The 24,864-nt window shown below is 48.6% G+C and overlaps 1 protein-coding gene across 1 annotated transcript in view; it reads left to right on the plus strand.

The window, feature by feature from the left end:
* The window catches only part of Fat2 (FAT atypical cadherin 2), a 63,354-nt gene that overhangs the window by 26,920 nt on the left and 11,570 nt on the right, over positions 1–24,864 (plus strand). Inside the window, exons 9-18 of the mRNA XM_052758501.1 lie at positions 1,382–5,440; positions 7,528–7,724; positions 10,378–10,531; positions 13,132–13,365; positions 15,948–16,331; positions 17,001–17,215; positions 18,324–18,461; positions 18,909–19,052; positions 19,957–20,154; positions 22,569–23,379. Coding sequence (XP_052614461.1) covers positions 1,382–5,440; positions 7,528–7,724; positions 10,378–10,531; positions 13,132–13,365; positions 15,948–16,331; positions 17,001–17,215; positions 18,324–18,461; positions 18,909–19,052; positions 19,957–20,154; positions 22,569–23,379 — 6,534 coding nt within the window. The remainder of the gene's footprint in view (positions 1–1,381; positions 5,441–7,527; positions 7,725–10,377; positions 10,532–13,131; positions 13,366–15,947; positions 16,332–17,000; positions 17,216–18,323; positions 18,462–18,908; positions 19,053–19,956; positions 20,155–22,568; positions 23,380–24,864) is intronic.

Here is a 24,864-nt window from a genome sequence, read left to right on the forward strand (position 1 = left end):
TTAAACTCACTGTTGTAGCCAAGGATGATCTTGAATTCCTCATCCTTCTGCTTTCATCTCTCAAGTGCTGGGATTACAGGCACGCACCACCATACCTGGCTAACTTAGCTACATTTGATGGGGCTACCTAAACCTGCTGTTGACTCATGTACCCCATAGACACTTACCATCCTGGGAGGAGGATCTGAAGAGTGGAAGAGTCGGCTAGGAGGTTTTATGATGAAGCTCAGCTATTTGGCCATATAAAGCATGTATGATGTAAAGAAAGGGAGCCACCCTGCCTCCATATGGGACCTGTGCTTCTGGTGGTGACCAAGACAAGCCCCCATCACTCTTGCAGGGAGGAATCACATATTTCTGGTTCCCACTCATACTTCCTGAGTAAAATCTGCTACAAGCCTCGGTTGGGTTTGAGAATCCCCAGCCCTTATCTGATACTTGTTTGTTTGTTTGTTTTTTAACCAAAGAAGGAAGATAGGTCTCAGGTCATACACTTTATAGTAAGGAATATCTTTTTTATAGAGTTTAGTATGACTTTTTCAATGACTAGCTTTTATGATAACCCTCTGAGTTACAGCAAAAATGCTTTTCTTTTTTAAAAAAGATCTGTATGAAGTTGCCTTCTAAAAACATGTCAGATCTGGGGTGACTATATCTAAAGGAAAGTATTCATGAAACACTATTATAAAATAATTGACCAATGGCTAAATATTGAAAAGAAATGATCAAGATGATGTGAGACTGGCAAAGATTAGGAGACATGGGTGTGGTGGGAGGCACTGATGCAGAAGCCTCTTGGTCTGCATCTTGGGGCATTTCCTCCCCACTCATCTCCTGAGTCATTCTTCAAGCACGGTGAGAGACTCTCCAATGGGAGGCCATAAAGGGAAGAGTTGCTTTTAAAGCCCCTGTCAGTGTTGGCAGCCTGACTGCATGCTTGCAGATCCACCTCTTAAGTATGTAAGCAGATTTATTAAAAGCTATTCAAGGGATGCCTTTGAATGCTCTACCATACAACTGAAGCTCTTCCTACAAAAGGTGTCAGGGAAATTCAGGGCAAAGCATGTTTTCCTTGCAAAGTGTAAGTCCCCTTTCTTGGCTTCAAAGACATATTGATGGCAGCTTTGGTTTGTAGTTCAAGTTGTATTCCAGAGACTTTCTATCCTTGACACTTCTATTTAGAATGCAACTATGGTGGATGGCATTCAGAACTGTGTAGTGTACATTTACTGTATATATGATATACTAAGTCCAGGGTAACTGAGATGCAGATTTTACCCTGTCCCTGTTTGGTCCCATGGCCTCTTGACTGACCTAAGATGCTTGGCTGGTGTCTCTTGAGAGTGTGGCAAACTTCAATTTGTCCTGTTCTCTTTTTCAGGGAACAGTGAAGGTTTCTTCAATATTGACACCCTCCTAGGCACCATCACAGTAGCCCAGAGACTTGATCATGTCCATCACACTAGGCATACATTAACTGTGAAGGCAGAAGACCAAGGCTCCCCACAGAGGCATGATCTGGCTATGGTGGTCATTCATGTCCACCCTGCAGACAGCAGTGCTCCCATCTTTTCAAAAGAGGAGTATTTCATAGAGATCCCAGAATCAGTCCCTGTTGGCTCCCCGATCCTCCTCATCTCTGCTACAAGCTCCTCTGAAGTCACCTATGAGTTAAGAGAGGGGAACAAGGGTGGTGTGTTCTCCATGAACTCCTATTCTGGCCTCATCTCCATTCAGAAGCGCTTAGACCATGAGAAAATCTCATCGTACCAACTGAAAATCCGAGGCAGAAACATGGCTGGTGCGTTCAGGGATGTGGTGGCACTTGTCTACATCATCGACGAGAACGACAATGCTCCTGCATTCCTAAAGCCAACTTTCGTGGGGCACATCAGCGAGGCAGCTCCTCCGCACAGCATGATCCTGGATGAAGACAACAGCCCCCTAGTGATCCGTGCCTCTGACAGTGACCAGGAAGCTAATTCCTTGTTGGTCTATAAAATCTTGGAACCAGAGGCCTTAAAGTTTTTCAAAATTGACCCCAGCATGGGAACCCTAACTATTACATCAGAGCTGGATTATGAGAACACACCCTTGTTCCAATTCAACATCTATGTTCACGACCAAGGGACACCCATCTTATTTTCACCCAGACCTGCCAAGGTCATCATCCATGTCAGAGACGTGAACGACTCTCCCCCCAGGTTCTCAGAGCAAATATATGAAGAGACAGTTGTGGGACCCATCCACCCTGGCATGGAGCTCCTCACTGTGCAAGCCAAGGATGATGACTCAGAAGTCACCTATAGCATCAAAACTGGCAACACTGATGAAGCTGTTGCCATTCATCCCATCACAGGCCAGATATCTGTGGTTAATCCTGCTATTCTGGGGTTTTCTCGGAAGCTCACCATTAGGGCTTCTGACGGTCTGTATCAAGATACTGCGCTGGTAAAAATATCTGTGACCGAAGTCCTTGACAAAAGCTTACAGTTTGATCAGGATATCTACAGGGCGAGAGTGAAGGAGAATATGCCACATAGGAAGGCACTGGTGATTCTTGGCGTCCGTGGAAACCTTTTGAACGACACCCTTTCCTACTTCCTCTTGAATGGCACAGACTTATTTCACGTGGTCGGGTCAGCAGGTGTGCTGCAAACCAGAGGAGTGACGTTTGATCGGGAGCAGCAGGACACTCATGAAGTGGCAGTGGAAGTGAGGGACAACCGGGTCCCTCAAAGGGTGGCTCAGGCTCTGGTCAGGGTCTCTGTTGAAGATGTCAATGACAATGTCCCTGAGTTTCAGCATCTACCTTATTACACAGTCATCCAAGATGGCACCGAGCCGGGGGATGTCCTCTTTCAAGTATCTGCCACTGATAAGGATTTGGGAGCCAATGGGACAGTCACATATGGGTTTGCAGAAGATTATGCCTATTTCCGGATTGACCCCTATGTTGGGGACATATCACTTAAGAAGCCCTTTGATTATCAAGCTTTGAATAAGTATCACCTCAAAGTCATTGCTCAGGATGCAGGTAGCCCACCCCTCCAAACCGAGGTTGAGGTACATGTCACCGTCAGAAATAAATCCAACCCTCTATTTCAGAGTCCTTACTACAAAGTGAAAGTCCCTGAAAATATCACACTCTATACCCCGATTCTCCACACACAGGCCCGGAGTCCAGAGGGACTGAGGCTCATCTATAACATTGTAGAGGAAGAGCCTTTGATGATGTTTACCACAGACTTTAAAACTGGTGTCCTTATGGTGACAGGACCTCTGGACTATGAGTCTAAGAATAAGCATGTATTCACAGTAAGAGCCACAGACACGGCTCTGGGGTCCTTTTCTGAAGCCACAGTAGAAGTCTTAGTTGAGGACATCAATGATAACCCTCCTACTTTTTCCAAGTTGGTATATACCACTTCAGTTTCTGAGGGCTTACCCGCACAGACCCCCGTGATCCAACTGTTGGCTTCTGACCAAGACTCAGGACAGAATCAAGATGTCTCCTATCAGATTGTAGAGGATGGTTCAGATGTTTCTAAGTTCTTCCAGATCAACGGGAGCACGGGGGAGATGTTCACCATCCAAGAGCTGGACTATGAAACACAACAATACTTTCACGTGAAAGTCAGGGCCATGGATAGAGGTGATCCCCCACTCACTGGTGAAACTCTTGTAGTCGTCAATGTGTCTGACATCAACGACAACCCCCCAGAGTTCAGGGAACCTCAGTATGAAGCCAATGTCAGTGAGCTAGCAACCTGTGGCCATCTGGTTCTAAAAGTTCAAGCCCTTGACCCTGACATCGGGGACACCTCCCGCCTGGAGTATCTGATTCTTTCTGGCAACCAGGATCGACATTTCTCCATCAATAGCTCATCAGGAATCATTTCTATGTTCAACCTTTGCAAAAAGCAGCTGGACTCATCTTACAACTTGAGGGTGGGTGCTTCTGATGGGGTCTTCCAAGCAACTGTGCCGGTTTATATCAACACCACAAATGCCAACAAGTATAGCCCTGAGTTCCAGCAACATGTCTATGAAGCCGAATTAGCTGAGAATGCAAGAGTGGGGACGAAGGTGATTGAGCTGCTAGCCATAGACAAAGACAGTGGTCCCTATGGGACAGTGGATTACACCATCATCAATAAGCTAGCAGGGGAAAGGTTCTTCATAAACCCCAGTGGTCAGATCACCACGCTGCAGAAACTGGACCGGGAAAATTCAACGGAAAGGGTCATTGCTATTAAGGTTATGGCAAGGGATGGAGGGGGGAAAGTGGCCTTCTGCACGGTGAAAATCATCCTCACTGATGAAAACGACAATGCCCCCCAATTCAAAGCATCTGGGTACACCGTGTCCATCCCATCCAATGTCAGCAGAGACTCCCCCGTCATCCAGGTACTGGCTTATGATGCAGATGAAGGTCGAAATGCAGATGTCACCTATTCAGTAGACTCAACAGAGGACCTTGCTGAAGAGATCATTGAAGTCAACCCAACCACTGGTGTGGTCAAGGTGAAGGAGAGCCTGGTGGGGCTGGAAAATAGGGCTGTTGACTTTAACATCAAAGCCCAGGATGGTGGTCCTCCTCACTGGGACTCTCTGGTACCAGTACGACTGCAAGTGGTTCCTAATGAAGTACCTTTGCCCAAGTTTTCTGAACCTCTGTATACTTTCTCTGCATCTGAAGACCTTCCAGAAGGTACTGAAATTGGGTCTGTGAAAGCAGTAGCGGCTCAAGATCCAGTCATCTACAGTCTGGTTCAGGGTACCACTCCAGAGAGCAACAGGGATGGTGTCTTTTCCTTGGATCAAGATACAGGAGTCCTGAAGGTAAGGAAGGCCATGGACCACGAGTCCACTAAATGGTACCAGATTGACCTGATGGCACATTGCCCTCATGAAGATACTGACTTGGTATCACTGGTCTCTGTCAATATTCAAGTGGAAGATGTCAATGACAATAGGCCTGTATTCGAGGCTGATCCATATAAGGCTTTCCTCACTGAGAATATGCCGGGAGGGACCACAGTCATTCAGGTGACGGCCAACGACCAGGACACTGGGAGTGATGGACAGGTGAGCTACAGACTGTCAGTGGAGCCTGGTAGCAACATCCATGAACTCTTTGCTGTTGATAGTGAGAGTGGCTGGATCACCACACTCCAGGAACTTGACTGTGAGACCCAACAGACTTATCGTTTCTATGTGGTGGCCTTTGACCATGGACAGACCATCCAGCTGTCTTCTCGGGCCTTGGTTGAGGTATCCATCACAGATGAGAATGACAACCCCCCTCGGTTTGCTTCTGAAGACTATAGAGGCTCTGTGGTAGAGAACAGTGAGTCTGGTGAACTTGTGGCCACTCTGAAGACTTTGGATGCTGACATCTCTGAGCAGAACAGGCAGGTCACCTGCTACATCACAGGTAAGGATGCCTCTCATGGGTTGGAGGCATTACGATACATGAGAAAGCCCAGTAGGAGGCACTCTGAGATGAAGGTGACACTTTTTAGCCACTTGTTCCCCTAGGATCTCAGTGGTCCCATTCGGAGACTTGGCATGTCTGTTCTCACTCACCTTGCAGGGATACTGGAAAAACCCAACTGGGGGAAACTCCTAAAGTCACCTTTAAGTTAGAAGTACTTCGCAGAGAGATGGTCATCATTCCTTTAGGTGAGGAGATGGGATCAAAGGATCATGCTATACCTACCTGTCCTAGTCATTATTCTATTCCTGTGAAGAGACACCATGACCAAGGCAATTTCTATAAAAGAACACATTTAATTGGGGGCTGGCTTGCAGTTTTAGAGGGCTAAATCCATGATCATCATGGAGGGAAGCAGACAGGCACGGCACTGAAGCAGTAACTGTGAGCTTTGCATCCTATTCTGCAGGTATCAGGCAAAGGGAGACTGGGCCTGGTGTGGGCTATTGAAAACTCAAAGCCCACCCCCAGTGACATACCACTTGCCACAAAGCCATGCCTCCTAATCCTTTCCAAACATTCCTACTCCCTGACTAAGCATCCAAGTACATGAGCCTGTGGGGCCAGTCTCATTGAAACTACCTCATTACTGTTGGGTGTCTTCTGAGGGTGCTGAACAGTTGTGACTCATAAAAATTCTGGCAACTGCCTGTCTTCATGGAATTGTGTCATGCCAAGGACAAGTTTGAGAGAGGGTTTTCACCAAGAGTGTATTAGTCACATCTCTCATTGCTATGACAAACATATGTGATCAAAGCAACGGGAGTAAGGAAAGACTTATTTGGCTCGTGGCTTAAAAGGATGTAATCCACGGTGGGAGCAGGAGGATGTGACAGCAGGCATGTGAGGCAGCTGGTCACACTGCATCCAGAAAGACGGATGTTGGTACTCCACTTGCTTTCATTTTTTTGCTCAATCCAGGCCCCCAGGCCATGGGCTGGTGCTTCACACATCCAGGGTGGGTTTTCCCTCTCCAGTTAGACCTCTCTGGAAATGCTCTCACAGATACACACAGAGGGACATTCACTGGGTGACTCTAAATCCAGCCAATATGAAAATGGAGATGAACTGTCACACAGAATGTCCTTTTCTTCTCATTCCCAGCACCATGTCCCTCGGTTCCATAAACACAGTTCATTCTGCCAATACAGCTGTTCAGGGGAGCATTGATGAGTCTGACATTCTAACCAAGAATCCCAGACTCCCTGAGACAGGGTCAGAACCACTTGAAATAGTCAGGCCAGAAAAAAAAAAAAGTTACAATCTTGTGACGTCAGACACGTGACAATACCAAAGTCTTAAAACCCCAGAGTAAGGAGAATAATAGAGGATGACAGTCAGCTCTTATAAGAGCAGAATCATGGGGAAATCTTAGAATCTAAGGGAGTCTCCATCTTTCCACACCCTTGTTGGGAGATGGTTGTATGCCCTCCACTTAGTGTGTGCCTTTAGCTGAGTAGTAAACCTGAGAGCTGGCATCACTGAACTCTTCCCTCCATCAGCTGCAGCATCGCAGCAGAGTCCAGACATTTCTTGTACTGATTGAAATTTGCTCCCTCTGACTTCTCTCAGAGATTTCCAGATCACAAGAAATAGACGCCTCGTTCCCCCTACCAACCACGTTTGTACTGGTGCTTCTTGTAGAAATCATCTCACTTCACAGGGGATCTTTAAAGTTGGGAGAGACTTTCTAACTTTGCAAAACAGACCCAGTATAGAATTGTGGGTCCCTGGTTCAGAGACAAAAATTCTGCCTTCCCCAGCAATCCTAAAAGAAGAGTCAGGCCGGGCGGTGGTGGCGCACGCCTTTAATCCCAGCACTCGGGAGGCAGAGCCAGGCGGATCTCTGTGAGTTCAAGACCAGCCTGGTCTCCAAAGCGAGTTCCAGGAAAGGCGCAAAGCTACACAGAGAAACCCTGTCTCGAAAAAACCAAAAAAGAAGAAGAGTCAGGGGTGCAGCCATCTAGGACATGGAGCCCAGTTCATTCCTGTTCTTGGTTCCTGATAGCTGCACCCCTCCTTTTTAGAGGGAGACCCCCTGGGTCAGTTTGGCATCAGTCAAGTTGGGGATGAATGGAGGATCTCCTCAGAGAAGACTCTGGACCGAGAGCACATAGCCAAGTATCTACTCAGAATCACAGCGTCAGATGGCAAGTTCCAGACTTCGGTCCCTGTGGAGGTCTTTGTCCTGGACATCAATGATAACAGCCCGCAGTGCTCACAGGTGAGCTCTAGGAGTGTTGTCATGGGAGGTGGAGGCAAGGAAGGTCAGGAGAAGGTAGAAAAATAGAGACAAAGCCTTGCTGGCAGTGCAGTGCAACACCTTTAATCCCAGCACTCGGGAGGCAGAAGCAGGTGGATCTCTATGAGTTCAATGCCAGCCTGGTCTACAGAGTGAGTTCCAGGACAGCCAAGACTATGCAGTGAAGACCTGTCTTGAACGTCCCCCCCACACACACACGGGGGACAAGCCTGCATTGGCCATCCCTGTCATCCCTGTCCATGCCTACCTTGGCATCTTCTGAGCAGACCTTAGACTGGTGTCCTTGGACAGGAACCATTTGGGGCACCTCTTGCTCCTAACCTTAACAATACAACAAACTCTTCAGGAATCGTGGTGCATATCAGTCTCTTTATACATCATACAAAAGCAACTTCTCTGCAACACAAACCCAAAGATAGAGTGAGAGAGAATACATCTTCCTGATGCCAAGCATGACAACCGGAGTTTGATCCCCAAGACCTATATGGTGCAAGGAAAGAACCAACTCTTGAATTCTGACCTCTACACAGAAGCTATGGCACACACATGAATACACACATGTATGCACATGTAAATAAATGCAATGCAATAGTCAGAGAGTTTTCCCTTTAAATCTATTTTTTTAAACAATAACTAATTTTTAACTTTCAAGGGAATTTCCCAAACTGTAAACATTTTAACTTTATAACATCTCAACTTAGAATGATTTATGTTTACCGAAAATCTAGCCAGTCATGGTAGACACACGAGTGCATACTTATACATACAGATACACTTCTGCACAGTGGGCCAGCTACAACCCCACCACACACAGGCAAATACCTGTACAAATGTACTCATGAACACATAAGCACACACCTACATAGCTGCCACATTCGCTCACCATGTCCACAAAGGTGCACATACGTATTTCACGCAGCTGTACGCGTGTATGTACTTGCCTATGAGCACACTTCAATTTACTTGCACACGCAAATGCACATTAATTGCTGTGCAGCAGATGTGAGTACATGCGCCCTGTCACTCTTCCTTCTTCCTCTCTTCTGTCACATAAAACACAGCAGAAGTGAGCCCAGGACATTTGTAAGGAGAGATTCCAGATGAGCACATGTTGAGTGGTCTCAAAAACACAGCTTCTTTCTTGGGGAGAAAGGTGGCCATTTTTTTTTCTCTTTCTCATTTGATCATGCTTATTACCCCCACCCCTCTTCTCCTGTGTTAGAAGAGGCTAGGATCAGGCACAGCCTAGCCTTTCTCAGGCAGCCCATGACATCATCAAAGTCAGGGAAGAAAGGGTTGAACACTGGTCCCACACAGTTCAGTTGGGCATGATGTGTCCACTCAGAGAACACCCTGAGCCCATGCTTGCTTGTACCCCACATGGTGCAAATAGGATGTCAAAGGGACACCAAGGTCTCAGGGCCCCAGCTGTTTTTCAGGACCCAGCCACTGTCTGCCCGGCAGGGGAGGGAGGGAAGGGCAAGGGAGTGGTCTGTCCTGGGAATATGAGCAGGGAGGTGAGCTTGGCAGCCTGGACTCACGACAGAGGCAGGGATGAAGGTTGGCAGGGTTTGATTTGGGACTCTGTATTATCTGCTGTCAGACCTTCCTCAGCCATCCCTCCTCTCCAATGGCCCCTCCAAGTGGGCTGTGGTAGGTCCTTCTAGCCCTGGGCATTGACTTCCCAATGGCCGCTTGTAGGCCATATTCTGACTTATTCTCTGTCACTCCTCTTCTGACTTGGTGTGTGTGTGTATGTGTGTGTGTGTGTGTGTGTGTGTGTGTGTGTGTGTGTGTGTGTGCCAGAGATCAAGAATGGCGGGTGTCTTTCCTCAGAGACAGGGTCTCTCGGTGAACCTGAAGTTCATTGGTTCAGCTAAGCTGGGTGATCAGCCACCCTCAGGGATCCACCTACCTCCAACACCCCTCCCCAGTGCTAAGGGTGCTGCAGGAGCGCCGCTTCCCACTTTTTATGTGGGTTCTCAGGATCCAACTCAGATTTGTATGTTTTTGTGACGGGCGCTTTACCGCTGAGCCGTCCCCTCAGCTCTCTCTTCCAGCTTTAAAAATAATTATTTTATTCATTATTATTGTGTTTGTGTGTATGATGCCGGGGTGGGGGAGGTTTTGGGAGGATATTCACATGGAGGCCAGAAGACAACTCTGTGGGGTCAGTTTTCTCCTTTCACCTTCCTATGGGATCCAGGGACAAAACTCGGGTTTTAGGATTGTATAGCAAGCATATTTCCTCACCGAGCCATCTCGTCAGGCCTCTGGCCTTTAATCTCCGTTTTCTTTAAATGTCTCTTTAAAACAAATGAACAAACCAGGGAGTCATAGAGCCCAGGCTGGCCTTAAATCCGCTATGAAGCCAAAAATGAACTTGAACTCCTGATCCTCCGACCTCTGCTTTCTCAGTACTGGGATTACACGATGACCCATCCCGCCCGATGTCTCTATCTCACCCCACCTCGCTTTCCCTCTTTGCTCCCTTCTCTGACTCCTGTCTTGGTCTGTTTTCACTTTCTCTGCCCACCCACTTCTCTCACTCCCCCACTTCTGGATCTAAGCGCCATTTGCCTCCGACCCCTCACGCTCACCTGTCTGTCTTCAGCTTCTCTACACCGGCAGGGTCCGTGAGGACGTCACTCCTGGACACTTCATCTTGAAAGTTTCTGCCGTAGATGTGGACATGGACACCAATGCTCAGATCACATACTCTCTGCATGGACCGGGGGCCCAGGAATTCAAGCTGGACCCTCACACAGGTAAGTCTCTGAGATGTGGAATGAAGCCAAGACCCCGTGGGCAGGGCCATGGTGGGCTCTTTCCCGAAGCAGGAATTCCACCCACCGGCAGACACCAGCAGCTGGGGACATAAGAAAAGGATGAGTGAGTTCAGACCCAGCGCTTTATAACCCAGAGGGAAAGATGAGTTAGGAGCGATGCCAGTCGGGTATGATGGTTCACACCTGTAACCTCAGTGAGGTGTAGTGAAACTTTAAGCCTAGCCTGGGTTATATAGTGAGTTCAAGACGAGCCTGGGCTATGGTATGAGACCTGTCCCCGGACATACGAACCGGAAAAGAGGAGGAGGCTGACGGAGGGGAGACAGCAATGTTGACAGAAGTTGACTTAGGCTGAGGAGCCAGGTTAAGGAAAACCTTTTTGAGGAAATGCCATTTTATGTGAGCTTGACCATGCACAGGAGTTAGTCAAGCATATGGTTGGAAGGCAGAGATGGAGGATGTCATCGGGGTCTTATTTGAGGATGAGGACACATGTCCGACTGTGCACAGAGAGTAGAGGGAGACAGACAATGCCCCAAAGACAGATGGGCGGATGCCCTTAGGAACCAATGGAGGATTTAGACTAGTAACTGCCAAAGTCGAGGGGGCAACAAACCGGGATCCCGGCTCCCAGGACTTCAGTAAACACTACAAGCAGCAAAGCTCCTGAAAGCCTGGCCCGGGCTAAGGAAGAACTCTGTGAAGGGGGATGTGTTGTCATATGACCAGTTAGGGACAAAGCAGAGAAAGTGGAGGAGTTGCAGGGTGAATCTTGAGTAGCCAAGCCGAGGCTAAACTGTGGAGGACTGCTGGAGAGATGGGTAGGGAAGGGCAATACCCCCAGGTAAGACCCTGTCCTGCTGTTGTGGGAAACAGGTGGCCGGTGGCAGCCAGGCACAGGGCCAGCTGCCGACCCTTGGCTTGAATCCATAGCTCCAAAGATGAATCAGACATTCCTGAGCAGGGAGGGGTAGGTGGTGGTGGTGGCAGACAGAGAGGTGTCTCAGGAAGCCGACTGGGTGGGTCAGAGACCACATTGTCCTTCCTGACCCCGGTCCAGCACGTAAAGTGATTTGGGAAGCTTGTCTTCTGCTGCTGTTTGCTCAGCTGCTGGACTGCCCATGAGGACTTAAAAGAAAAACCAATTGGGCGGGTTTTTTCAGAATATGAAAATGATGCATGCTCAGTTACAAATTAAAAACCACCTCAGGTATCCTGCGGGATCCTGCAGGAGCCAGAAAACCGACACAATAAGCCCTCACCAAAGCCCACTGTGTGTATCCAACCAGCCTGCCTTCCCATGTGCCTCCCAAATCTCTCTGGAATCATCCCTCTGATGTGTAATTTGCTTTTCTCCCCTTAGTGATAGCTTGCAGGTGTTTGCAAGGAAGAATGTCAAGTTGTCTTCAGTGGTTCCTGATTGTACAATACATCTGTTTCATTTCTGTTGCTGTGATAAAATACCCCAACCCAAAGAAACTTACGGGAGGAAGGGTACATTATTTCAGCCCACAGTTCCATATTACAGCCCATGGTTGTGGGATATCAAGGCAAGGACTTCAAAGAGCTAGTCACGGCACAGTCACAGTCACGAGCAAAGAGAAATGAGTGCATACATGCTCATTGGTGCTCAGCCGGCTTTTCCTACTTTCGTACAAAGTTCAGGACCCCTTGCCTAGGGAATGGTGCCTCCCATAGTAGGCTGCATCTTTCCACAGCAGTTAACTTAAGACAATCCCCTACAGACATGCCCATAGGTAAACCCTTTGTGGACAGCCCCTCATAGAGACTGTCTTCTCAGGTGATTCCAAGTTGTATCAAACTGACAATTAAAACTAACTATCACATATTACTTTACCATATGACTAAACCATAACATAGTAACCAATTTCTACTTGAAAAGCATATAGGGTGATTTAAATATGCCACTATTATAAACAATACCTCAGAGAACATCTTTATACAGGTATTCATAACTGTCCTGGAATTCACTATGTAGACCAGGCTGGCCTCTAACTCACAGAGATCTGCCTGCCTCTGGGATTAAATGCATGTGCCACCATATCCACATATACATCATGTATTTTTATCATTGAGTTAATTATTCTGTGATATATATATATATATTTGAATGAATATATACACATATATATATTCATTCCAACAAGAGAAATTTTGTTTTTGTTTCTCAAGACAGGGCTTCTCTATGTAGCCCCGGCTGTCCTGCCTCTTGAATGCTGGGACTAAAAGCATGTACTACCACACCCAGCACAAATGAAATTTTGGGCCAAATTTTATATATTAGAACATTTTCTATTATATAAGTTGCCTAAATGGCCTCTAAAAATCTGTCTATTCGTATCTTATTGATGGTGACCTCAGGTTAGTGATGATGGTCGTGAAGTGTTGCGGGAGAATTAGAAAAGTAAATGGTATTAGGGTTCCTTCCCTGACAGCATGTCCAGAGACCAGCCTCTCTCTGCTCTAATAGAACCTGTGGCTAGGACTGTCACTGTAACTCACCAGAGAGCATGTGTGTCTTCTAGAGGAACATCAACATCTGTCATTTCTCCTGGCAGGGGAGCTGACCACACTCACAGCCCTGGACCGGGAAAGGAGGGACATATACAACCTTGTTGCTAAGGCAACAGATGGAGGGGGCCAATCATGCCAGGCAGATGTGATAATCCACATTGAGGATGTGAATGACAATGCCCCAAGGTTCTTCCCCAGCCACTGCACTGTGGCTGTCTTCGACAACACCACAGTTAAGACCCCCGTGGCTGTGGTCTTTGCCCGGGATCCTGACCAGGGTGAGTACGTGATGGACTGGTGACCACCTGCACTATCGAGCCATGAGGTTCATCTGGGGTGACGCATTGTCTCTGCGTCCTCTGGAATGGGCGTAGACTAAGACTCCTTGATGAGTCTGTGGATACTCCAGGATGGCAAAGATCTGTAGAGAGCTACACCCATGAAGCTGTGACAAATGGCTTTAGTGGTGTCTGAGACAGGCACAAAGAATTACAGATTGTTTCCCCTTTGCCCCTTAGACCCTCAGAACCTACATGTTGCCACTGATGTCCAGTCTTTTCTCAAGGTCATTTTGAATACAGTTCATCAGAAATCTACAAGTCAATTACTCAATTCATTAATTTATATAAGAAAGAAACTTCTGGCCCCTAAGTCCATTATGCTTATTAAAATCCTCTCATCAAATTTTAGACTGTAAATTTGAACCATTTACACTATTTTTCTTGATGTTAGGTACTGGGGTTTGAACCTGGCAGGTTAAGCAAGCTGCCTACCACTGTATCAGTTCCTTTTCTGCTGCTATGATAAAAGTTCCTGACGAAAGCAGCTGAAGGAAACGAGAGCTGATTTTGCTGATGGTTTGAGAAGGGATAGGTCCACTCTGTCAGTAGGACATGAGATGGCTTGTCACACAGTGTCCACATTCAGGAAGCAGAGAGTAGACAGGAAGTAGGGCCAATCTAGCCTCTAAAGCCTCAAGGCCCACCTCCAATGACCTACTTCCTCTAGTGAACTCTACCTCCTAAAGGTTCTTCCATGTTTCAAAACAGCTCCACATGGGGTACCAAGTGTTCAGACACATGAATGTATGGGAGCACATTTCACATTCAAACCACAGCCACTGAGATATACCCTCAGCCCCAATAGTCTACATTTTTATTTCAATAACATTGTTCCTTTGTCATGTGATATTTGCAAGGTCCTGTAGTCTGGTTTCAGTTGATGTGATTGACTACCATGGACTAGGTGACTAGTGAGGAACTGATAAGGTTCAGGGCTGGAGAGATGCTTGTAATCCCAGTGCTGGGAAGAGGGAGACAGGAGGATCTTTGGGGTTTGCTGGGCAGCTGGTCTAGCTGAATCAGTGAGCCCCACACCAATGGGAGACACTGTCTCAGAAAAACAATATGGATGGTTCCTGAGAAATTACACATTAGATTGACTTCTAGCCTCAACATGCACACGCAGGCATGCACACCTGCACACACAGAAATATGTACACACCAAAAAGAAAATACAAGTTTATCTGGCTTACAGTTACAGAGTTTGGGAAGTCCAAGAATGTGGTACCAGCATCTGGGAAGGGCTTCCAGTAGTATGACAGTACAATGGAAGGCATTGCAGGGAGACCAGGGACAACTATGGTGTCTTGGCCCGGTCTTCTGCTTCTTATGAAGCCACTAATGCCATCCTGGTAGCTCCACCTTCGTGACCTCATCTAGTCTCAGTGACCTCCAGACATCATCCACACATGAATTACGGGTTGAGTTTTCAATACATGAATCGTGAAGGTCACATTCAAACCAAGGCACACAGTGACTTAGATCCATCATGGTGTGTTTGCCCCATATTGTGCCAACTATAGCATCTGCCGTCCTGAAACATCCTAATTTGGTCCATTTTCCTAAGTCAAATTCTTTCATTGATAATCTGGGTAGGCTAAAACATGTCCTAAGGGTCAAAGCAGCCAGATTAAGATGATGATGATGATGATGGTGATGGTGATGGTGATGGTGATGATGATGGTGATGGTGATGATGATGGTGATGATAGTGATGATGGTGATGATGGTGATGATGATGGTGATGATGGTGATGATGATGATAGTGATGGTGATGATGATGGTGATGATGATGATGGTGATGATAATAAAAATGGAATCATACTCCACCAGCAATGTAAATTGAACATCTAGATTTCAGTTTGGCATTGCAGGAGGCAAGATTTTGAAGAAATACTGTGAAATACAGTTCAAGGGAGGGTGAATTATCTATCCAAAGACAGAGAAGCTGGAGCTGGGAAACCTTCACACATGTTCATGATGTGGGTGCATATGTATGTGTGGGTACGTGTGCACATGTGTGCATGTATGTGTAGAGGCCAGAAGTCAATGTCAGGCATCATTCCTTCGGTGCCATCCACTTTGCTTTTTGGGACAGCGTCCCTTCCTGGTATGGAGTTAGACCATTAGACTAGGGTGGCTCTCCCACAAGCCCCAGAGATCTGTCAGTCTCTTCCTCCCTGGTGCTAGGATTAAAAGCATGCACTACCATGCCTTGCATTTTGCATGCATTCTGGGGATCACACTCAGGTCCTCATGCTAGGGTGACAAGCACTTTGTCAAACAAGTCATCTATCCAGCTTTGTTTTCTTAACTTTTTATTAACTACAAGCTCACAGGAAGTTGCCAACTAGTTTGTGAATAAGCCCGTCATCCTCCCAAGAATTTTTTGTGAGGGCTTGGAGTGACTGACAGAGATTCTCACTCTTGACATGCCCTGGGCACATCAGCTTTTATGAGGCTCTCCCAAGCCCTGCTCTTGGGTGTCCTCAGTGTGACTCTCACCCCTGGTCTCTACAGGTGCCAACGCCCAGGTGGTGTACTCGCTGACAGACTCTGCTGATGGCCACTTCTCCATTGATGCCACCTCAGGGGTGATTCGTCTGGAGAAACCTTTGCAGGCCAGATCAAATTCAGCTCTGGAGCTTACAGTCCGTGCCTCAGACCTAGGCATCCCAATACCACTGTCCGCCTTGGGCACTGTCACAGTCTCTGTAGTGGGCCTGGAGGACTACCTTCCCATCTTCCTGAATGCGGAGCACAACACACAGGTGCCTGAGGATGCTCCAATAGGCACGGAGGTACTACAGCTGGCCACCCTCACACGCCCAGGCTCAGAGAAGACTGGTTACCGCATCACGGGTGGGAATGAACAGGGGAAGTTCCGGCTGGATGTTCACACAGGTGAGATGGGCAGGAGCCAGCTCAGCCCTTCATTCGTGGGGTATATTAGTTTTTCATGTACAGGGAGCATCCGTCCACACAGCCTCCCCAACCCCTGCAGCTGGCATCCTTTGATTATTTATACACTGTCAACATTTCTTCATAATACACTGTCAACATTTCTTCATAGACCCACAATCTGGGCCCTTTCCCCATGTGGGCCTAGCTTACCTGAGAGGGTCATTATTCCCGCATATCTTCACCTAGAATTCTGTCCAGGATCCTCAGTGATCCACTCATCCCAGTTGGTGACTTCCTGGTCTCAGCACAGCCCAAGAGGCTTGGTATGCCTCCCTCCTTCCCTGAATCAAACACTTGCTGAAATTCAGCGTTCAAGTAGTGTGGGACTCACTGCCTATCTTAAAACCACGCTGTATGTGCAGCCAAATTCCTGACACCCCTGAGTTTTCCATTATGATCATGAGAAAAGACAGAATATGGAAACCATCTCTTTTTTCTCCTCCTAGCTATGCAGTCTGAGTCAAACCCACGGGGACCCATGGAAGGATCTCACTGCATGCCGTGCAGACTCCTCCCAGGCACCCCAATGCACAGGAGCTAGCCCCCAACCCCTCCAAACTCTGCCTCATGGTCCCAGCTGCCTTACCTCCATCACTTTTCTCGCCTCAGGAATCCTGTATGTCAACGGCAGCCTGGACTTTGAGACGAGTCCCAAGTACTTCCTGTCCATTGAATGCAGCCGGAAGAGCTCTTCTTCCCTCAGCGATGTGACCACCATCGTGGTGAACGTCACCGATATTAATGAACACCACCCCAGATTCACCCATGACCTGTACACTGTGAGGGTCTTAGAGAATGCTGTTGTGGGCGACACCATCTTGACAGTAAGGAACCCCAGCTTCACTCTTTGTGGGGTGTGGGCTCTGGGGTGGCTCTTGCCTCACTCCCCAAAAGGTCTCCAATCATCGTAAACATAGATTGGCTTATCAAGCTGATGCTCTATACTACATGACTTGTGACTCCTCAGTAAAATGGTGCCACATGTAAGTGTCAGAGTGATGTGGTGAGGACACAGGATTGGCACTATTCAATACAGGAGCAAAAAGAGGTTGACCTCAGAGGTCTGCCAATGCCTATGACAGGGAGTGACATGGAGAGCCAGTGGGTGGGAGGTAGGGACAGAGGGCGTACCAATTATACTTTTTTGCATTTAAATACACATGTGTGCCCTCCTTCCATGAAGCGTGCTCATATTTAGTTCTTCAGGACTCCTCTCCATCTTCCTTCTGGTCTCTGCTTCTGCCTCCATACACATCCTGTGCCCCAAAGGCACATCAAGATTTGCCTTCCTGAACACACCTTCACACTTACTTGCCTGTACCATTTCCTCTGCCTGGAGTGTTCTTTCTTTCTTTTGTTTGTTTGTTTGTTTGTTTGTTTTGATTTTTTGAGACAGGGTTTCTCTGTGTAGCTTTGCACCTTTCCTGGAACTCGCTTTGTAGACCAGGCTGGCCTCGAACTCACAGAGATTCGCCTGCCTCTGCCTCCCAAGTGCTAGGATTAAAGGCATGCGCCACCACCACCCGGCGCCTGGAGTGTTCTTTCTATGACCAGACCTTCCTTATCCTTCAAAGCTCCCTGAATCCTCTTATAACCTTCCTGGATATCACTCCGATCTGTACTCCCATGGGAACCACCATGATTAGACTCACCCATAACATCAGACACAACACTTTCTAAGGGTGAATCATTTTACATGGTCCTCACATCCTAGCCTCCTGGGACCAACCCTGGTGTACCCTGTCACTGTGAGAGAATGGGTAAATAAGTGAATCCATGGCGTGCTGAGATCACAAGAGATTCTCTTGGAGGGGGGACTACCAACTCAGTGAGTGGCAGCTGTTGGGATATGAACATAACCTTCACTCTCAGGGCTGAGACTCCTTTCTGTTCACTCTTGTGCCTGCATTCACAATCTCCTCTTTGCTGCAGGTATCAGCATCTGATGATGATGGACCTGTAAACAGTGCCATTACCTACAGCCTGGTAGGAGGGAACCAGCTTGGACACTTCACCATCAACCCCAAGAAGGGGAAGCTTCAGGTGGCCAAGGCGCTGGACTGGGAACAGGTGAGCCATGTCCAGGCTGAACAGAAGTATGGCCCTATGGTAGGTCCAGAGGGTAAAGGCAAACACACCCCATCCCGATATCCAGGATGAATCCTCTGTGAACTCTGAGGCAAGAGGCAGGCTGACAAGGGATAGATCCAGTGACAGCTACCTTGGACTGATATCCGTTACTGGCCTCGGGCCCTTTGCCGGATGCCTTGGGTGCATCTCACCACCTGATGCCCACAGACATCCTAGGAAGTAGGCTCTGACTTTGCCCTCTCCCCCAGCTCAGTCCCCTTCCCAAGGTCTCATCGTGAGGAGCTGCTGGGTTGCAAATCACTCTCTTTCTATCTGATTCTGACACCTGAATGCCAGTGCTGTGGGTAGGCCATGGGAGTAGGCAATACATCAAGAGGCAGACACCGGGGCTTTATCTCTAATTCCCCGCTGTGCCTCTTGCCACAGACACCCAGCTACTCCCTGAGGCTCCGAGCCACAGACAGTGGGCAGCCCCCATTGCATGAGGACACCGAGGTGGCTGTTGAGGTGGTTGATGTCAATGACAATCCTCCCAGATTCTTCCAGCTCAACTATAGCACCGCTGTCCAGGTAAGGACACCCTGAGCCCACCCTCCTCATGTGTCCCTCTCCAGGGGAGGAGCTTCTCGGGGTATCAGCCCATCCAACCAGCTGTGATTTTTTTTCCTCTGCTGTCCCTAAAGGCAACACAGGGAACCAAAGGGGGGCTGTGCGTTATGGGATTGAAAAGAAACAGGCCCCTTGTTAGGTTTTTACAGGACCGTTACCCTGTCCTATTTGGGGTTCACCACGGCCACTGAAGTAGGCAGTGCCCACCTCAGAGATTTCAGACATGAAGGTGCATGGGGGGAGAAAGGTGACATACTGCATGTTAACTCTCATATGTGAATCTAGCTTCAAATATGTACTTATACGTAGATGTGCATACATATATACTTACACACATATAATGAAAACAAAAAGGAGGCTATTTGGGGAGGAGGAAGACCAGTGAGATGGGGAAGGAAGGACTAGAAGGATAGTGAGGAGGTGTGTAAAAATAAGGTAAAATTATATGTGTGTGTGCCTACCCACGTGTGTGTGTGTGTGTGTGTGTGTGTGTGTGTGTGTATATAACGTCAAATGAAACCCATTATTTTGTATTCTAACTATAAAATTAGTGATTAAAAGATGGAAGTGCCACCGCCATGCACCCATGGACTCTAAGAACTATCAATCTGTCAGCTGTGGGGTCAGGCAATGGTCTCCCTCCTCTGTAGGATAAGGGTTTGACCTTCAGTGTCTACGACCCCTTCTAAGACCTGGTGCTGTCCTCACGGACACCGAGGGAGGACTACCAGGCCAGCTTTCAGCCTGGGCCCAGTCTATGGGCCGAGGGGTGAGGACTGGTCCCTGGAAAATGGGACCGCAAAGGAGGGATCTGAGGGGCTGTGGCTCACACCGCTCTCTGGCTTCTTGTCATTCTCGGTCACAGGAGAACTCCCCCATTGGCATCAAAGTCCTGCAGCTGATCCTGGACGATCCTGACTCCCCACAGAACGGGCCCCCCTACTCCTTCCGCATCACTGAGGGGAACACTGGGTCTGTGTTCCGGGTGACTCCGGATGGCTGGCTGGTGACTGCAGCGGGCCTGAGCAGGAGGGTCCAGGAGTGGTATCAGCTTCACATCGAGGTGAGTGCTGTGTTGAATCCGAGCTGGTACGTGCGGTGTGTGGGTGTGTGACAGCTTTGAAGACAGGACGCCTTCTGGTAGACACACTGGTGGTGCTTCTGCTGTGAGGAAAAAGTGTGTGGAGTGTGTATGAACCTGGCAGTGGGCTAGGGACTTCACACTGAGCTCTACATGAATCCTTATCTCATCTTTGTGTTTGAGAGCGCATGCATGTGTGTGTGCATGCGTGTGTGTGTGTGTGTGTGTGTGTGTGTATCTGAATCTGTGTGCATTTGTGTGTCTGTATGTGCATGTGTAGATATGTCTGTATGCATGTGTGTGTATGTGTGTACATGTGCTTAACTATCCACGTGTGTACATGCATTTGGAGACCCGAGGACAACCTTAGCATGGAATGTGGAGGGGATGGCTCCTTTTCTTGTGGGCTTTCTGTTTTGAATATGAAGATAAACAGTGACATGATAAAGAGGGGAGTCACACCTTATGACTAAAGATAAGTAAACAAGGTAATGAGAGACTCAAGGTAGGGCACACACGTGTCTGTCACACAGGTGACATCTGAGTGGAGACCTGGGAGGGCCTGAAGGACAGTGGGAAGAGTAAGATGGGCAAGGAGTTGAGGTGGATAAGCATTTGAAGTGATCTGTGATCAAAAAATAGGAAGTGATGTCAGGGAAGAAACTGGAGCATAGATGAGGCTGGCCAGTCACAGTGAGGCAGGAGGATTGTTCATTTTGTGGGTGACTGACAGCTGGGGTCCAAACTGTGAGAGTCTGATTGGCAGAAATGCTACCTAGTTCAATTGGTGACTATAACAGAATGCTATGGACTGGACAGGATAAAGGTCAGACCTTTCATCATCCTGGGGGCTGAAGGCCAAGATCAGGGTGAAGCTGTGGGCAGACCCTGGTGAGGGATCTCTTCCTAACCTGGCAGAAAGACAATAGGCAGGTGCCAACTGCTTCTAAGGGCACTGATGTCCCTTCAGCCAAAGTAGTGTCACATCCCGGTAACCCCAGTACTTGGGGAACTGAGGCAGGAGGATTATAAGTGTGAGACCAATCTGGGCTACAAATTGAGTTCCAGAGCAGTCTGGGCTACATGTCTAGACCATGTTTTAAAACAAAGCAAAGGAGTTGTACACACCTGTAATTCCAAGACTTGGAAGGCTGAGACAGGAGGATTGTAAGTTCTGAGGCCAACCTGAGCTATATATAGTCATATCTTGTCTTGTGAAATAAAAAAGTTTTTTTAAAGGCACTAATCATCTTCACAAAGGGCCCATGGGTATGCTCTTGTGTCCCAAAGGCTCTACTTACAAACAATGGGGATTGTATTTTACCATTTGAATTTTGAATGCACAGAAACACTAAGCGTTGGTGACCAGTTGATCCACAGTAGAGAACACTCTAAGCTAGCCTTGGCAAGCCAGGTTGAACAGTCACCCTAAATTTTTTTGACATTTATTTATATATTGGTTTAGATCCCCTGGAACTGGAGTTGCAAGCGGTTATAAGCCTCCCATTGTGGGTGCTGAGAACAAAGCTTGGGTTCTCCACAGGAGCAGCGAGCCATCTTAAGCCCTGAGTTGTCTCTTCAGCTTCCTGGTTAAGGAGGTCATTCCACCCTTGTTGAAAGCCTTCAGGAGCTTGTCACAAATGGGACAGGAGAGCCAGCCTGGTGCTCCTTAGCCCGTTGTGGAGCCAACATTCCCTCCATTTGCTCCAGGGCCTTCCTGTTTAATTGGGCATGCGGCTTCTCCCCCACCCCAGGAGCCCTGCCATGCTCCTCTCCTTTCAGAGACGCTTGTCCAAGCTGATGGCCTCTTGCACGTCTGACAACTCACCCTGCCCGACTACAGCAGGGGGCCTGCCACAGAAAGTTCTCATCTGGCCCAGAGAATGAGTTCTCAGCTCCCACTCTGATCGTGTAGGAAAGGGAGCCCCAGAGGGTAGCAGCAGCCTTGGAGGGGTGTGAAGACTGCTCAGAGGTGTCTGCTGACTTACCAGAGTCCAGGGCGGAGAGTGCGGGTACAGGGCTCAGAAGGGAAGAGGCATAAAAAGATGGGCCTGTGCTGGAGAGCTGACTCAGTCAGCGTATGTATGTACACACACATGAGCACCTACATGTGCGTGCATACACGTGGAGGTTTGGTTGGAGGGATTTAGGAAGAGGCTCAGAGCCCATGAGGCTTGGGGAAGTTGAGTTGTTTTACTGTTTCCCTATTTTCTACAAAACCTTGAGAAACCCTCCAGCACATCCTCTCTTGGAGTTCTTTTTCCAAGCGTGACAGCGTGCGACATCTGTGTCAGTGAGTGTGGGGAAGGGAGATTAGGCTGGTAGGGAAACAGCCTCAGCTGGGCATAGAGACGCTGCAGCCTGTTAGAGGCTAACACTGTTTGTCTTGCCCACAGGCGTCAGACAGCGGCCTTCCATCCTTGTCGTCCTCCACATTGGTCAGAGTGCACGTGACAGAGCAGAGCCGCTACCCACCCTCCACTCTTCCGCTGGAGATCTTCATCACAGTGGGGGAGGAGGAATTCCAGGGTGGCATGGTCGGTAAAATCCACGCCACAGACCGAGACCCACAGGACACACTGACCTACAGCCTGGAGCAAGAGGAAAGCCTGGGCAGGTACTTCTCAGTGGGTGCATCGGATGGCAAGATTATCGCCTCCCAAGGACTGCCTCGTGGCCGATACTTGCTCAACGTCACAGTCAGTGATGGGACCTTCACCACCACCACTGGGGTCCACGTCCACATGTGGCACCTGGGCCAGGAGGCTCCTCAGCAAGCCGTGTGGCTCGGCTTTCACCAGCTCACCCCGGAGGAGCTGGTGAGTGACCACTGGCGCAACCTGCAGAGATTCCTCAGTAATACCTTGGACATCAGACGGGCGAACATCCACCTGGCCAGCCTGCAGCCTGCCGAGGCCACAGCTGGGGTGGATGTGCTCTTGGTCTTTGAGGGGCATGCCGGAACCTCCTATGACCTCCAGGAGCTGGCATCTGCCATAGCTCGTGCAGCCAACGAGATGGAACACTCAGTGGGAATTCGGATGAGGTCAGCCCTGCCCGTGGTACCATGCCAAGGGCCAAGCTGCCAGGATCAAACCTGCCAAGAGACAGTGTCCCTGGAGCCCAGGGTTGGGCCCACTTACAGCACAGCCAGGCTCAGCATCCTGACGCCACGGCACCACCTGGGAAGGAACTGCTCCTGCAATGGTAAGGCCTGGGGATGTATTGCTGGGCCCTGGCTGCCTTGCCCCCATGTGAACTCCCACAGAGGTTCACAAGCATGGCTATAACCAAACTAAATGCCACAGACCGGCATACCACTGGGAGTGACTTCCCAACGTTTCGTCATGGGGTACTAACCGAGTTCTCTCTACTTCCTGGAATTTTGAAAGCAACAGTCAATTACAAAAGACACAGTAGCTAAAAGCATGGGCTGGGGCGTTAGGCTGCCGGAGTTCACATCTTTACTCTGCCACTTTCCAGTCGGAAGGCTGCAGGGAATTCTTTGCTCCCTCTACGTCTGTGGGCTTTGCTATTGTAAGGACTGAGTTATTGTAAGGCTATATCAGTGTGTCCTACTCAGAGCCTAAACTCTGCACTAAGCAATCCCAGGAACTCAGCTTTCTGAAAAGACTCACCCAGTACCCCTGGCATGAAGACCCACACTCTGGGTCAGCTCAGCTTTGTCAAAAGAAACTGACATAAGCCGGGGAAATGGGTCCGTTGGTAAATTGCTCATCGTTCAAGTATAGGGAGGGACCTGAGTCTAGATGCTTATCTTCAAGTACGGTAGCGTGGACCTGTAATCCCAGTGCTGAGGAGGTGGAGACAGGATGATCTCCAGGGCTCACTAGCCAGCCAGCCTAGCTAGATCAGCCAGCTCTAGGTTCAGCAAGAGACACCAGATTAAAAAATAAAGTGGAGAGCAATTGAGGGTGAGAGCTAGTATGGACCTCTGGCCATCATATGCAGAGGCACCAACACACACACACACAAACATACACACACAAAAAAAACCCCACAGACACACACATACACACACTCATTCACTCATGAAGTGACATGGTCTGGCCTACCTTTGAAGTACCCACCCAGCTTGCATTACGGAGACTGTGGCTCAGATTTAGAGACCGACAGGGAGCAGTGGGCCTAGGCTTGGGAGTAAGGCCTGTCTGCATTGTGCCCCAAGGCCAGCTGCAGGAAAAGCTGGGATAGTGAAGGCTCTCTTTGGACCACCTGGCAGCAGACAGCAGAGGTTCTAAAAGGCCAGTCCTACTGTGCACAGCACTGGGAGGGTGTGCTCAAAGAGACTGCCCTGGGCTTGCTCCTATAAGTTTTCCTTGCAAAGCCTTGAGTGAGCCCTTCTCTTGGCATTTAACTGGAAGCACGTGGTCCCAGGGCTACACTTTGAGAAACCCTGGCTGGCCTTGCTGGTTGTCAGAATCACTGGCTGGGGTGGGGGGTTGTTTTGTTAACATTTTAGAAAAATAGGACACCCAGGAAATTGATTCATGAGTCATATGCAAGCACCTCAATGTGCTTCCCCAAACCGAAAGTATCAGTGTATCCTGAACCTCAGTCAAGGCTTAGAACGTGCCCAGCATCTTGAAGCCTCCCCTAGGCCCCCTTCCTCAACACCCACCACGGGAAGATTTTTTTCAAATTCTAGCTGGCCTTCAGCTGGCTGAGTAG

The sequence above is a fragment of the Peromyscus californicus genome, unplaced genomic scaffold (genome assembly GCF_007827085.1).
Source record: "Peromyscus californicus insignis strain IS unplaced genomic scaffold, ASM782708v3 Scaffold_3__1_contigs__length_106647218, whole genome shotgun sequence".
In the NCBI taxonomy this organism is placed as follows: domain Eukaryota; kingdom Metazoa; phylum Chordata; class Mammalia; order Rodentia; family Cricetidae; genus Peromyscus; species Peromyscus californicus.